General features: G+C 40.3%; 1 protein-coding gene and 1 non-coding gene across 24 annotated transcripts in view; both read left to right on the forward strand.

The window, feature by feature from the left end:
* Lrrfip2 (LRR binding FLII interacting protein 2) overlaps window positions 1-15,696 on the forward strand; it is a 106,503-nt gene that overhangs the window by 9,431 nt on the left and 81,376 nt on the right. For all 23 annotated transcript variants that reach the window (XM_051140082.1, XM_051140086.1, XM_051140079.1 and 20 more), the window contains exon 3: window positions 12,124-12,268. In XM_051140082.1, coding sequence (XP_050996039.1) covers window positions 12,179-12,268 — 90 coding nt within the window. In that variant the 5' untranslated portion in view covers window positions 12,124-12,178. The remainder of the gene's footprint in view (window positions 1-12,123; window positions 12,269-15,696) is intronic.
* On the forward strand, window positions 14,181-14,284 carry LOC127184481 (U6 spliceosomal RNA). The gene has a single exon (XR_007830126.1). It is a non-coding gene; the product is annotated as a U6 spliceosomal RNA (small nuclear RNA).

Below are 15,696 nucleotides of genomic sequence, written 5' to 3' on the forward strand. Positions count from 1 at the left end.
GGGCTTTTGATAGGCTTTCACTGAATTTGTGGATTGTTTTGACCAGTTTTGCTGTTTTAATAGTGCTGTCTTTCAGTTAGTTTATGTTTCCCTAATTTCTTTTGGTAGGGCTTTCAATGAACATCTTTTGCTTCCTTGGTTAAGTTTATTCCTAAGTATTTTATTCTTTTTAATGCTGTTGTCAATGGAATTGCTTTCTGAATTTCCCTTTTGGACTATTGGTATACAGAACTCCCTCTCTCTATTTCTCTGTCTCTGTCTCTCTGTCTCTCTCCCTCCCTCTCTCCCTTCCTTCCTTTCTCCAAGGTTCACCTCCACCATGTGTTTGCATTAGTTTTTGTGTTCTCTAGCTTTGTTTGTTTGTTTTTTTGTTCAAAGATTTAAAGATTGGAACTACTGTGTGTGTATTTGTGTATTTAGGAGCTTAAGACAGCATGGATTCTGTTGCCTCTGCTTCTTTGTGGCAGGAGCCTGTGAATGGTTGACCTGGTTCCTTGGCCTTGTGTCTCACCTGGAGACCTCACTGGTGGAAAATCCACTTCCAGATTATGAAGATTGTTACCACAATTGATTTTCTTGTGGTTTAGCACTGAAGCTTCTTCCTCCACTGGCAATCACTTTACTCCTAAAGACTGCTGTCCTCAGCTCCTGGGGCAGCCTGCAGTTGTTTGCAGTTCTTGTATTTCATCAAGCCAGCACCACAGCCTTACATAATGGAACACAGTCACAAGCTTGCCATCCTGTGACCTCTGTCTGCCATACTCTCTTGGTAAGAAGTGAACCACAGGTCCCACCCATAGGCTTCATGTGTCAGTGATATTTACACAGTGGTGTGAGTACTAGAAAAAAGACCCAGGGTAGGGAGCCACCTAAGAATTTGTTTGCTATAGCTGGTTACAAAATGGCACATTGTATACACCTTCTTTGTTTAAAGAAATGAATGCTTTTAAATGTTACTTTCTTCAGAATTAGGCTTGGTGTTATTGTTATTTTGTGATAGAATTTCTTTTGGAGACAGAGTCTGACTGTAAGTCATGCTGCCTTGAATGCTGCTTCAGCCTTTGATGTGCTGGGAAGATAAGGCATGAACCCCCCTTTTTTAGCTTTTATTTCTTTACCTCCTAATTGCATTCCTATTTTTAAGTCAGTAATTGATGTTTTCGTTATAATTAGATACTGTTTATTACTCAGCTGCATATTTTATTTTGATTCTAAGTTTCATTTTATTAAAAAATTTGCTTAATTTTCAGTTTATCTATGTTTCCACCCATATGCTCCAGCAGTTTTTCATTTTTTCCACATTTTCCTATAGTTACCAACATGAGGCATACGTAGTAACTAGTTTATGGAATATGGAAAAATATAAAAACAAAAATGGTTAAAGAATAAAGGAGCATCAGTATTCTTACTACTAGGCTAAGGAAGTACATATGATGTTATCTGAGATGGTCCCCCAGGGTTTCCTTCTCTGAGACCTACTGTCCTCCACCTGGTCACAGTCACATTTACACATCAGTGGCTCTCTTGGGGCCATTGCTCTGCAACTCCTGTAGTTTCCTTCACTCTCATGTATTTACATTCCTACCCAATATGTGGTTTAATTTTGAAAAACTGAAAGCCTATACCATCTATTGTGCATTTCAGAACAGATTAACTGCTTTTGTGGTGCTGGGGACTGAACCTAGGGCTTTTGCATGTTAGCAAGTGTCCTACAACTGTGTGACATTCATGATTCAGGCTGACCACTTTAACAATCCCTAAGTCTTAATATAGTCAAAGAATTTTTCTTTCTTTCTTTCTTTCTTTCTTTCTTTCTTTCTTTCTTTCTTTCTGTCTTACCCTTCCTTCCTTCCTTTCTCACATTTACATCCTTGTCTGCTATGAAATCAGTCAGAGTTAGTCTGTCTAACAATCACTGAGGAATTTTAGCTCTAGAGACTCTTCTATCCCCTAGGGCCTTTGAGGACCTCACTAGTGCTTTGCATCTGGCTGGCAGATGCCAGGGTAAAGAGAGGGAGTGTAGTAGATTTCAGAAAGTTTGATGGCTGGCCTGGACCCTGTTTGCTCTTGCCCATGTTGCATTGTCAAGAATGCAATGGAATGACTGAACTTACCTCCAAAGAAGGACAAGAACATAACATAGCTCTGGGGTCCAGGCAGAAAAGGTAAGCCTGTCTTTGCTGCGGTGTGTCTCTTTGAGTGGTCTATTGTTTGGCTTTGGATAACTAAGTGGCTATGGAGGGAAAGTCCATTTTGCCAACTATTAGATGAAAGCTTGAGAGGAAAATAGGAAGAGTCATCCTTGAGCCATTGGTGGGCATATTTTGGGGAAAACTTGTTAATGAGTTCTGAGAAACACATGGCTCATCATAACCAAGTCACTTATTGTAGCTGAAATGTTTACAAGGTATTAGTAAATATCTGGGGAAAATGTGATTAAGGAAACAGACTGGTTTGTGTGTTTTTGCCCCTGAGTGCATCATGTTTTGGTTCTCAGGGATAGATAAAAGTTAAACACCCTGTTGCAAAGTAGATCAGCCTATCTAGGCATCAGAGGAAGGGACCACAGGAAAACTCAACATGGGGGGGTGGGTCAAGGCATATTAAATTGGGATGTAAACCTGGCCTGGACTTAGGTTAAAGGGACATCCCAAAGACTGGTAGTTTAGTAATGACAGTGGTCCTCTGTTACTTTTTTAAAAATTACATGGCTTCAATTCATATTTCTTTTTCCTGGAATATCCATCATACCACTGAGCACCCCTAATGCTCCTTGTTTTCATTAGATTTATTTCTTATATGCTCAGGTCCTTTGTTTGTCCTCTTTGATATGCAGGATTCTAATAGCTTACTGAAGAAGGTTGTAAAATAGGTGACATTTCAAGCCCTTACATATCTGAAATGTCTTTCCAGATATGTTTGAGAAGAGTGTGGCTTGATTGGGTTATAGGTCACTTGTAGGTTGTCTGTGATTTTGATTCATAAGTTTATGTTGCTTCCAGAACTCCTAGACATCTGAAGGTGTTCTGTCAGCTTCTATATGACTGCTTTTCCTAGTCTCAGAGGCCTAATGTCATCTCATTTCCAGTGTTTCAATTCACTGTACTAACTCACTGTGGCACCCTTAATGTGAGTCAGACACTGGTCTCGAACCAGCTGCTCAGTCTGGCAGCTGTCCTCAACCTGGCTTCACTGCCGCTTTCTCATCCTTCTCTTTCTTCTTGCCTGAATTTCTCAAATATTAGTGTTGCAGGCTTTATTCTATCTCTGGACTGTCTCCATCTGCCAGCTCCCAATAATGACAAGGAGACCTTTTATTATTTATAAAAGTTTAGACCCTATAGCTTAGGCTTGTTCCCCACTAGCTTGTATAACTTAATTAACCTGTTTATTCTAGCCACGTTTGCCATGTGGCCTGTTACTTTTCCTCAGTCCAGATGCTCTGACTTCCTTTGTGTCTGGCTGGCAAATCTCCTGTGCCTGACTCTTTTCCTTAGTTCTTATCTTTGCCCAGAAGTCCCGCCTTTCCTCTCCTGCCTCATCTATAGGTTGTCAGGTCTTTATTAAACCAATCAGAAAGGAGAGGGAAGTTTATGCTTACAAAATACTAAGGCAGATGATTATCCATAAAAATATAATACCAAAGACTGGACAGTTCTTTCTGCTGGTACAGAAATCCACATTTGAACAATATGGAGACAACCTCTGCACAGTACACAAGAGATTATCCCAACAGTACTTCTTGTGCTTATTTAAACTTTGACTCTTTATTTTCTGTCTTTTTTTCCTTTTTTTCTGTGAGATTTCCTGAACTTCATTTTCCAATCTGTCTAAGAGATGATTATTATTATTAATAATTTTTTTTTTGAGACAGGGTTTCTCTGTAGCCCAGGCTGTCTTGGAACTCACTCTAGACCAGTCTAGTCTTGAACTCACTGAAATCTACCTGCCTTTGCAGCCCAAGTGCTGGAGATTAAAGGTGTGTGCCACCACTGCTCATCCATCCATCCTTCCTTCCTTCCTTCCTTCTTCCTTCCCTTCCTCCCCCTCTCTCTCCCTTTCTTTCCCTTTCTCCTTTCTTTCTTTCTTTCTTTCTTTCTTTCTTTCTTTCTTTCTTTCTTTCTTTCTTTCTCCCCACCAAAACTGGGTTTCTCTTGTGTGTAGCTGTGGCTGTCCTGGAACTTACTTTGTAGACCAGGTTGACTTTGAACTCATAGAGAGCCACCTGCCCCTGCTGTTGGGATGAAAGACATGTGCCATCACTGCCCAGTGCCTTTATTTCTTTATTGAGGTAAAATTTATATATTACCACATTTACTCATTTAAAGTGATTGTCTTTTCAATGTTTACTAACGTATTTGCAGAACTATCTAGCCAATAGCACCACTGTCCAAACTACTCCCTTCACTTCTTCCCTGCCTCTCTGGAGCACAGGGTCTGCCTTCTGTCTGAGTGGCACATCTAATGGACATGTTATGGAAATATCCACAGTATGTAATCTTTGTTTCTGGCTTGGCTGTGGATAGTGTCTTGAAGGTCTAACTGCGTATTATATAGAGACCTTAAAAGAGATGATGTTGTTGGTTCCCCCACCCCACCCTCCAGCCCGGCCTCATGCCTGCTGTTTAGAGGTGCTGCACAGCTCTGTAGAGGTCAACCTGCTTATTTCTTGTTGGAGTCACTCTCTACAGGCCCTTATGCTCTAACGGTCACTGCTGGCTAGTCTCAGTTAACATTTCACCACTTAGCTTTATGCATTTTAAATATTTAATTGAAATTATAGCCTCCCACGGCCCATGCTGCAAAACTTAGAATTCACTGAAGTTTAAAGAAGTAAATGAAGCGGTTGTGGCTCCTCTTCTATGTATAGCTGGAGCTCCAGCCTTACATTTTCAAACTACATTTCTTGGTGTGCTTGTGCATGTTTGAAGTGCTCACGAGCCGTGACATGGGTGTGTACAGGAGTTTGCTCTCTCCTTCATGTGGGTCTGGGGCTTGGACTCAGTCATGTTGGTAGCAAGTGCCTCACCCACTAGGCTATCTCTCTGCTCCTCAGTTCTTTATTTTAAAGACATTAAAATATTAGCGATTTATATTTGAAATTATGATCATATGTGTTTATACCCAACTTGAGTATGGAATTAAAAAGTCGAACTAATTGAGGTGAGGATTCCCATAGCTCTTTTAGTGCCCGAGGTTAAGACCCAGGGCCTGGTATTTGTTGAGCAAGGTCTCCAGCCCTGAGCATTCCTCCAGCTATCCTTCTACCCAGCTCCTCTATTTCACTGTGGAAATTAGACCTTAAGAATTTTACTAGTTCTCATTCGTTCATTCCGCATTTGCTGTACATCTTGCTATGCACAGGCTACACAACACAAAAACGTGGATAAAGGGCCTGGATATGTAGCTTGGTCATAGAGTGCTTACCTAGGTAGGCAAGGCTGTGGGTTCCATACCTAGCACCACAACCAATCAAAACGGTGGACCAGGTAGAGAATTTTCAGCCAGCTGTTCATACAGACCAAATGGGCCCTCCCTCTATTTAGTTTATTGCTATAGTTTCAACATTGGTTATTATAAGTTTATTGTTGCTTTTTATATGTATAAGTGCATGTGTATGTGTGTGTGTATGTGTACACGTGCACACACATATCTATGGAGTTCAGAGGTTGAAACAGTAAGGTGTCCTCAGTGGCTCTCTATCTTATATGTTAAGACAGTGTCTGTCTGTGAGCCTGGAACGTGCTGGTCGTTTATTTAGCTAGCCAGCTTGCTCCAGTTTGTCCTTTACATGGCTGCTGGAAATGCAAACTCCTGTCCTCCTCACATTTGTTTTACACAGCAAGGACTTTAGTTTCTGAGCTGCCTCCCAGCCCAAGTTCATGCTATCCTGCCAGGAAGTAGCCCTGTTACAGCTGTTGAGGTGACATTTTAAATCAGCAACATTTAAAACTTACAGGTGAAAATACGGATGTGTTGTCTTTGCACATCATTTTTATAGGTACATGGTCCAACCCATTAGCCGGCTCGCTTTATATTGCCATTCTCCATCTTTCCTACTGAACAGGCATTTCAAATTTGCTGTTTCTTTTCCTGTGTCCCTTGAGCTTTCCAAGGCTGCCATTTATTATAGTGTGACATTAAGCTATTTGTGTCAGCTTGCGCCATTTTCTCTTTTGTTTTATTATAGATTAAAAAGAAATTGGGGCAGCCATTTTTATTGTGTGTGTGTGTGTGTGTGTGTGTGTGTTTTGAGACAGGATTTCTCTGTGTTATCTTGCCTGTCCTGGACTTGCTTTGTAGACCAGGCTGGCCTCGAACTCACAGAGATCCACCTGCTTCTGCCTCCCCAGTGCTGGGATTAAAGGCCTGTGACACCATGCCCAGCTTGTTTTTGTTTTTGTTTTTGTTTTTAAGGAAAATTATTTATGGTTTTGCTTGTTTTTTGTATGTGCAGTCTATCTGCATGTACACCTGAATACTAGAAGAGGACATTGGATGGTTGTGAGCCACCATGTGGGTGTTGGGAATTGAACTCAGGACCTCTGGAGGAGTAGCCAGTGCCCTTAAACACTGAGCCATCTCACCAGCCCCCTAATTTTGTTTTCTTTATTATTAATCTTTTAAATTCAGTTTAAAAATATTTAGTAGTCATGTATGAGTCTGAGTCGAAAAGTACATGCGTGTGGCAGTGTGCTTGGAGGCTATAGGTGTTGGATCAAAAATGGCCCTCACTTAGTATGAGATCTAAAACAGTGTCATTCTTGCTGCCACAGCCCTGTTCAGCTTCCCAGGCGCTGCGGTTATAACTGTGTGCTGCCATGCCTTGCTTATGTTGTGTCTGTGGACAATCGGTGGTCTTCCCACCCTCAGCTCTGCTAAACACTAACTGTATCTAGAGAATTGGCTTCAGAGTTTTTCCTGGATTCCTTCTCCTTGGTTCTGACTTCACAGTCTCTGTTCTTTTGGTATTAGGGAGAACAGTTTTCTGTCACATGTAAAAGTTTATAGAAACTTTCTTAACTGTTTGAGCTTCTAAATGACACTGTAACATAGGAATGAACTTAATAAAGAAATGCAGGGCATTGAAAACAAGATACTGTAGAGCAAAATAAAGAGCACAAAAAATAACTGGAAAGAATCCTATCATTTAGATCAGGGCTTAATATTATTAAAGTCACTCACAAACTGATTCATGGAGTAATTGGGATTGACATTACAATTCAAGATGCATTTTTTCTTTTTCATTTATTTCTTCCATAAAATGACAAACTGTTCCTAAAATTTACATGGGCATGCACAGGACTCACAAGCCAAAAATCTTATAGGAATATGTTAAAAGTTGGATGACTCTCTTTTTCCCAATTTTAAAACATTATACAAAGCCATACTAATGCAGATGGTATGGTATAGTATAAAAAATTGATAGATTGATGGAACGGACCATGTATTCCCCAATCTGCCTTTATTTTTATAGCCAGGTTATTAAATTTTTTGTTTACTTTTATTATTAGTGTGTGTGTGGGTAGAGTGTGTGGGCATGCTATGATGCAGGTGACATAGTAAGAGAACAACATTGTGGACTTAGTTTTTTTCTTTTTTTTTTCTTTTACCTTTACGTGGGTTTTAAGAATTGAACACAAGTTATCTGTCTGGCTTGCTGGCAAGTACTTAAGCCCACAGAGTCATCTTGGCCCACCACCTGCTTTTTTTTTTTTTTAAATAAGGATGGTATGATATTTTACTAGAGAAAAAGTAGTGTTTTTAACACATAGTGCCAGTACAAGTAGATTTTCACATACAAAAGAGTAAAGTTGGATCGCTGCCTCATGCTATATTCGGAAGTTAACTTCACGAGTCACAGAAGCAGAGATAGATATTGCCGCCTTGAGCTAGGCACTGGTTTCTTGTATACAACACCAACAGCAGCAGCAAAAGAAAGATAAGTAGGCCCTCCTTAAAATAATCTTTTTCTTTTTATGTGTACAAGTGTGTTGCCTGCATGTATCTGTGCACCATGTGTGTGTAGTGCCCAACAAGGCCAGAAGAGGGCATCAGATTTCCTGGGACTGGAATTATAAAGGTTTATGGGCCATCATCTGAGTGCTGTGTATTAAACATGGGTCCTCTAGAAGAGAAGCCGGTGCTGTTAGCCACTGAGCCATCTCTCGAGACCATGCTTTTCCCCTCCTTAGAGGAACATAATAAAAGATAGATAGAGGCTTAGCAGTTAAGAGTATGCACTGCTTTTCAGAAGACCTAGCTTTGGCTCGCAGCACTTACATCAGGTGGCTCAGTACCTCTTGTAAAGTCCAGTTTTAGGGATCTGAGAGTGTCTGGCCTGCACAGGCACATGTGCTCATTCATGTGGAGCACATGCACTCATGCACACACACATACACAGATAGAATAATCTTAGAAAGGATGGGTAGGTAGACCCTATAGGTGCCTTCTTGCTGGCATCTTTCCACGTTGATTCTTCCCATTGTCCTCTTTCGTCCAGCTACAAAGCAATGGCCATAACATGTAAAACGCAGCTTGCAAATTCTTAGCAGGGTTTCTTCTCTGTTTTGAAATGGGGTCTCAGTATGCAGCCTTGGCTGGTGTGGAGATTGCAGTGTAGACCAGGCTGGCTTCAGACTCACAGAGTTTGCCTACATCTTCTTCCTGAGTGCTGAGGTCACAGGCACACCTTTAAAACAGCAGGGGTTTTTAAATATAGAACAAGTAAAGCTATATGACAGTTTGTTAAAAAGCCTTTACTTTTAAACCTCCATATTAATTGTATCAAAGAATTTTAAATTATGTTACTTGTTTCTCTCTTGTTTCTGTTTCCATCTTTGTTACCTGGGTTATATTGTTCACTTTCACTTATCTGTACTTCATTATGATTGTGCATGTAGTGCATGCACGCGAGTGTGTGGTGCAGAGGAGGAAGCCTGCTGCCCTTCTCTACCGTCCTCACCCTATCCCTCTGAAACTGGGTCTTTTAATAGCATGGCTGGCAAGGAAGGCAGTGCAACCCCTGGCATGCCATCTTATGAGGAGAGGAAGTGGACTTGGACTAGTGTCTGTTGTGTAGAGTGTGGAGAACAGTGTATGTTCAGACCGCACGACTTAGAAAGGCGTTTTTGCAGTTCTTAGGATGACTCTGTGGAGTGCAGGCATTATGCTTCATACAGTACGAACCCAGCAAAACCACGAGAGCTTCTCATGTTCCTGGAGAGTGAATTTATGTTCAGCTTCCTTCCTTCCTCCATTCAGTGAAGTCCCGGGGGTTTGGCTCATGTGGTTGTCTTTTTTTCCTCTTTTGTTTCTTTATTCTTTTTGAGAAAGGATCTTATTCTGTACCCAGAACACTTGAACTTGAAGTCTTGAGAGACATGCTACCAGGCCCAGCTACATTTTAAAATGTTTTCTACCTTTCTTTCAGTTTCTTGATGTACTTTTTATTTTTGTGGATTTTATAAATGACTCACTCATTTTAAGTGTGATCCTCATTTTGTAATTGGTAGGATTGAGGTCTTAAACTAATTCCTTTTGCTCCCCTCTCCCCTCTGACCTCTCTTCTAATTTGGGGAAGTGGAACATTCTTTTGGCAATTGTTTTTTTCAAGTGAATATGTAATTATTTGTATGAGATTACCTTTACTTTTTTTTCCATTTTCAAATCAAGTGTTTAAAAAATCCCTAAGTTCCCATGTCTTTTGTTGACCTAGTTGTTCATACTTCTCAAACATTATTTTCTCCAAATATATTACTAAAAAAGTTTTAAACTATACAGAGAAATTGGAATAGTTGTAGCGGAGTGCAGTAAACCTGCCATCTAGATGCTGTCACTTTGTCTTTGTTGCATAATACAGAGCAGATATTGTGTATTTTAGCTTGCTCATCAATAACTGAGTTTAACTTTGTATAAGATCTTTTTTTCTTTTAAGGAAAAATTGATTTTAAAAAATATGCATAGGTTTTAAGTGTACTGTTGAATAATTTCTTTAGTTCTGTTTCTCTGTAGACTGGCTGCCTTCTGCTAAGGAGACTGAAAACTGCCAGACCTCAAACCATCCCCAAACTCATGTATTCCTTTACATTCTTAGAGTATACTTCAAGTATCACGAAATACCTTACAGCTTTTTCTTTTCCTTATATAAATGTTCTTTACAGTAAAATGGTTAAAGTCAAAAGTATTTTAAACTTTTTTCCAGATCATTCCTTGAGTCAACACAAGTCTTTACCTTGACTAGTGCTGTCACATGTGCATACTGAAGAAGATAACCTAAGGTTGTCTTTGTTTAGCTAGAGCCTAACCCTGTGGCCAGCACAGTGATGTGTACCCATAACTTCAGGTGCTCAAGAGAGGATGGGCAGCATGGGTGAGGACCCATCTCCAGGGAAAGAAAGAAAAGGGCCGTAAGCATGAATATATAGTCCTTGCCTTATCTAGAATGCAGCCTTAGCTTCAGTTCCCCAGACCATAAAAAAGCACAGTCTAAAGTTGTAAATAAAGATGAGGAGTGGCCTTTTGTCAGTTTTATAAGTTACATGAGTAAAGAGGTAGGTAAAGATACTTTGAATATTTCTGGAATGCTGAGTAGTCTATTAACTACTTACATTAATTGTGACTCATTTGAGCCTTCATGGAGAGAGGCTGGAGACCTCTAAGAAAACTCCCCTGTACTTTCAAGAAGTAATTTATCAGCTGTTCCTTCAGAGAAGAAACTTTTTTGCTCTCATTCAGATATATTTATCTAGATATGTTTACTGTTGCGAAGAGATAGGTCTTTCTCAGTCTTAACTGTTATTTGTTGTGTATTTTTCAGACAGGGTTTCTCTGTGTAGCTTTGACTGTCCTGAACTTTCTTTGTAGACCAGGCTGGGTTTGAACTCACAGAGATCCGCCTGCCTCTGCCTCCCCAAATGCTGGGACTACATACGTGCGCCACCACACTCAGCTTGGTTTTGTTTTTTGAGAAAGGGTCTCACTGTGTAGCACCTTCTGTGTCAGTTTGTTAGTAAATTCTAGAACAGATTTGTCTTTCCCTGTAAATAGGTGTGTCTATGATAATAGTTGTAATAGGTCCTAGATATAGTCTTTTTAAAAGTATAATTTTATTGGAATATATTCATTGTACACAGTAATGGCTTTCATTGGAACAATTCATGCATATATATATTACCGTGTCCATGTTTTCCCCCATGCTTTTTCCTTTTCTCTCCCCCATATTAGTACCCTTTGTTCCCTTAAACAATTTTGCTTCTACTCTCATAATATATATATGTATATGTGTGTGAGCACATGTGTGTGTATAGACACACATACATATATGTACATATATATGATCTTATGTACACAGATATATTCTTTTTGGGGGGGGGGGTTTGGAGACAGGGTCTCTCTGTGTAGCCTTGGCTGTCCTGGACTCGCTTTGTAGTCCAGGCTGGCTTCAAACTCACAGAGATCCACCTGCCTCTGCCTCCCGAGTGCTGGGATTAAAGGCGTGTGCACCACCACGCCCGGCCACAGATACATTCTTTTGCATGGCTACCTGTTTTACATGTAACTCTGTCTTCAGCACTTGTAGTTCTGGGCAATAGCCAGGACTCAGATATGATTGCCTGAACAGTGTTGCTTCTCATCAGCTGTAGAATAACGACTTTCAGTTAGTTGTTTTGTGTGCTTGTGATTTAATTGGAATTGGTTTTTAAATTATACTAAATTTTTTTTGCCTTTGTGTTACTTTAAAGCTCAATATTAAAATCTTGTCAGTATATTATTCTAAAACTTTAGACTGAATGACTTCTGAAACATCTTTCTTGATTGGAAATAGATTTTAGAAAAAGCCATATTGGATTTTATGCTCCTAGGTAGAATTATCGCTTGATTACAGTTTTCTGAGCTAAGATAACATATTCTCATAGGTTGTTGGGAATAGCTTAATGAAGTTAGCAATTGATATACTTTAAATGTTCTAAAGTGCACTGAAATAGTTTGGTGGTGGGTAAAAGAATTCAGTCACTGATTTCTTTGAGGAGAAACAGAATTACAGTGTTAAAATTGAATGTTTAAATAAGCCTTAAGACTCCACAATGAAAACATACTGACTTACTGTTTTGTTTATTTCAGGGCTGAACACGAGTAAACTCATTTTCAGAGTTAAAGAATTATTTAAAAAAACAAGATGGGAACTCCTGGTTCTGGAAGGAAAAGAACACCTGTGAAAGATCGATTTTCTGCAGAAGATGAAGCTCTGAATAACATTGCCAGAGAGGTGTGTGCTGAGGTGTACAAGGACGCCAGCTAGCTGTGGGGTGTTTGCTAGGAACAAGAAGCGATGGCTAGCCTTTCACATTGCGAATCTGTCCTAGTAAAACATACTTAGATTTGTATCCCTTCTGAGTTAGATTTTTTGAAGACTTTATCAGAAGTTAATTTCTCAATGTAGTTATGTGCGTTGTATATGCTTAAAAATTTGGAGGTCTGAGAACTGTGTTATGGCTCACTGGACCTCACAGCTCCCAGAACTGCTGGGTAAATGTTGACAGAAACTGTCCTTGCCTTATAGAGTATTTGTTCAGATTTACAGTCTGACGTTGCTTTTTGAAACATTGCACTGGGTATGTATGTATGTATGTATGTATGTATGTATGTATGTATGTATGTATTTTATGTTGTTTTTGAGAGATGGTCTCATGTAGGTCTTATATAGGCAAGGATGCCTTTGAACCTCTGATCCTCTTGTCTCCAAGGCCTTGGCTTACAAGACTGTATCACCATATCTGGCGTATGTGGTGCTGGAGCTGAAGCCCCAGGCTCTGCACATGCTAGGCAAGCACAGCTCCAACTGAACTGCATCCTGGGCCGGGCCGGCACTTTTGTGTTTAATCCTCCAGATACTAACAGAGCTTCTAGGGAGATTTTGTTTCAGTTTGCTGGTAACTCGGGAAGGGGAATGGGAAGGGACGATACTTTCGGAATCTCAGCAGCATTTCCTGTATATTGGATATTTAGGGTAGCTCTTGGCTGGGCCTTCTTCCCAGGGCTCTAACTTTGTTTCAGATTCTGACTGTAAGTGCAGATTTGTTCTTAGTAGAACTCTTTCAAGATCAGAATTGTTTCCTTTTGGCTTATCAGTCTTATTTTTCTCTTGAAAGCTGGTTGGCTTTTGAATGATAAATAAAACATTTTAATTGTGTGACATATCAGGGTAGGCAAATCCACAGAAGTTAATGGATTGTGATCTCAGAGCTAGGAGCATTAGGGGGTGACTGCTCAGGTGTGTGGATGATAATGGAACCTTCTGGAGTTCAAAACTCTATGATTATACTAAAAGCACTAAGTTATATATATACTCTAGAAGGGTGAACTTCTGGCAGGTATATATACAACAATTAAAGACTTCCTCAAGCAGGTAAGATGGCAGTTACCTCCCTTTGCTATTTTAATTTGAACTTTTTGTTGTTGGTATTTAAAAGCTTTTCTCATGTATCCTAGCTTCTGCTCAAATTCCCTATGTAGACCTTGAAATTTTGTTTCTCCTGGCTTTAGACTGTCCCTACTCCCATGGTAAACAAGATTTTGTGTCATCACACCCCTTTGAAAATTATTTTTTATTGTGTGTGTATATGCGTTAACATGGAGGCCAGGGGTTGATATGGAGTATCTTCCTCAAGTGCTTTCCTCCTATGTGTGTGTGTGTGTGTGTGTGTGTGTGTGTGTGTGTGTGTGTGCGCGCGCCCATGCGTGCACATGTGTTGGTGGTCAGATGACAGCTTTCAGAAGTCATTTTTTTTCTTCTATTGTGGGATCTGTGGCTCAGACTCACATCACCAGGCTTAGGCATTAAGTGCTGACCACAGTTGCTCTTCTCCCTTATATTTTTGAGACCAGGTCTCACTGCGCCCAGAGCTGACAATTTGGATAGACTGGCTGGCCAGCAAGCCCCAGGGATCCTCTTGTCTCTCCACTCACTCAGTGCTGGTATTACAGGTGGACACAGCTTTTTTTTATGTGAGTTCTGTGGGATTGAACTCTGGTCTTTATGCTTGTTTAGCAAGCATTTTAGTGTCGAAGTCAAATTCTATAGAACAGTACTTGAAGCAACAAAGTTACCTAAAAACTGAGTAGGACAGTATTGAAGTAAAGAAAAGTTATCTAAAAACTGGTTTTAAAATTACTTTTTAGTGTTTGCTTCAGCAGCACATATACTAAAATTGGAATGATACAGACATTAGCATGGCCCCTGTGCAAGGATGACACACAAATTAGTGAAGCATTCCATATTTTTGATGAGATCTGATAGGTTGTGGTCATATAGTGGGGGAGAAGGTCTCCTTCTGTCAGAGGTTTAGGGGAGGGGAGTAAGGTGAAAGGGTGTGGGGGTGGGGGATGGGGTGGGTGGGGTGGGGCATGGGGGAGGAGGTAATGAGAAGATACACGTGAGGGGATAACAATTGGATGTAATCTGAATAAATTATTAAAAATTACTATAAGTAGAAGCTGGATATTTTTAGCTAAAACTTTTTTTAAAAATGAAAAAATAGTTCTTTATTTATGTAAGTCACATACTTTTCAATAAAAATTGGAATTACAGAAGTGTTTGGTTTAAAACTGGTGGTAGGTAGGGGAGAGGGTTTAGTGGTAAAAGCACTGGCCCCACAAGCCTGACAAGTTCAGATCCAGGAGGCTAACTAAAGAGCCAGATGGCCAGATGTGGTAGCACACGTCTGTAGTCTTTTCATACATACAGTGAGATGGGAGGAGGAGGCAGGAGAATTTTCTGGAAGCTTGAAGGGCTGCGAACCTGGAGTATATAGTGGGGTAGTAATGAGAAACCCTGCGTTAGCAGGGCTGAAAACAGAGCCACTTTCAAAATTGTCCACTGAACTCTACACATGTGCCCTGGGACATGTGTGTACACACACACACACACACACACACACACACACACACACACACACCGCTATTGTCTAAAAATAATTGGAACATTTACCCCTTTTAAGAAACAATTATATATGATGAGTAGTGCTCTGAAAAGAAATTGAAACCTTTTTTCTAGAAACATGTTTATTATCGCTTTTTGAGAATCTCATATGTATCCATATCGACCCCTCATTACCCTGCATCTCTCTCCCAATTCCATGTCTTTTTTTTCTAACCCACTAAGTCCAGTTAGTGCTGTCTGTATGCACATGGGTGTGGGTACACCTGCTAGAGCATGGGCAGCCGACCAGGGGTCACACCCCCTGGGAAAACTAACTCTCCTTCTCCCAGCAGCCATCAGGTGCCAGTAGCTCTTTAGCTAGGGGTGGGGCCTCAGGAGCACCTCGCCCATCTATGCTGAAATGTTGAGTGGCTTGATTCTCTGTAAGTCTTGTATAGGCAGCCACAGCTGCTTTGAGTTCCTGAGTGGCAAGGATCCTGTCGTGTCTAGAAGCTGTGGCTTTATAGCAGTCTTCCCTGATCTCTGGCTCTTATTAATCTTATTTTCTTTTAGGCAGCCTAAATTCTTTTTAGTAGCTTAGTAATATTCTATTATGTGTATATTCTTTTTGTTTATGAGTTTGTCAGTTGACTCCACTTTATTGGATTATCGTTTATTGCCTAAGGAGGTAATAACCATTCAGGCATCTAGGAGAACCAGAGTTTGTGGTTTTGCTATAGACTGACAGCCTGAGGAGAGGGTGCAAAGAGGTGAGT

This window comes from Acomys russatus, chromosome 32 (genome assembly GCF_903995435.1).
Source record: "Acomys russatus chromosome 32, mAcoRus1.1, whole genome shotgun sequence".
Lineage (NCBI taxonomy): Eukaryota > Metazoa > Chordata > Mammalia > Rodentia > Muridae > Acomys > Acomys russatus.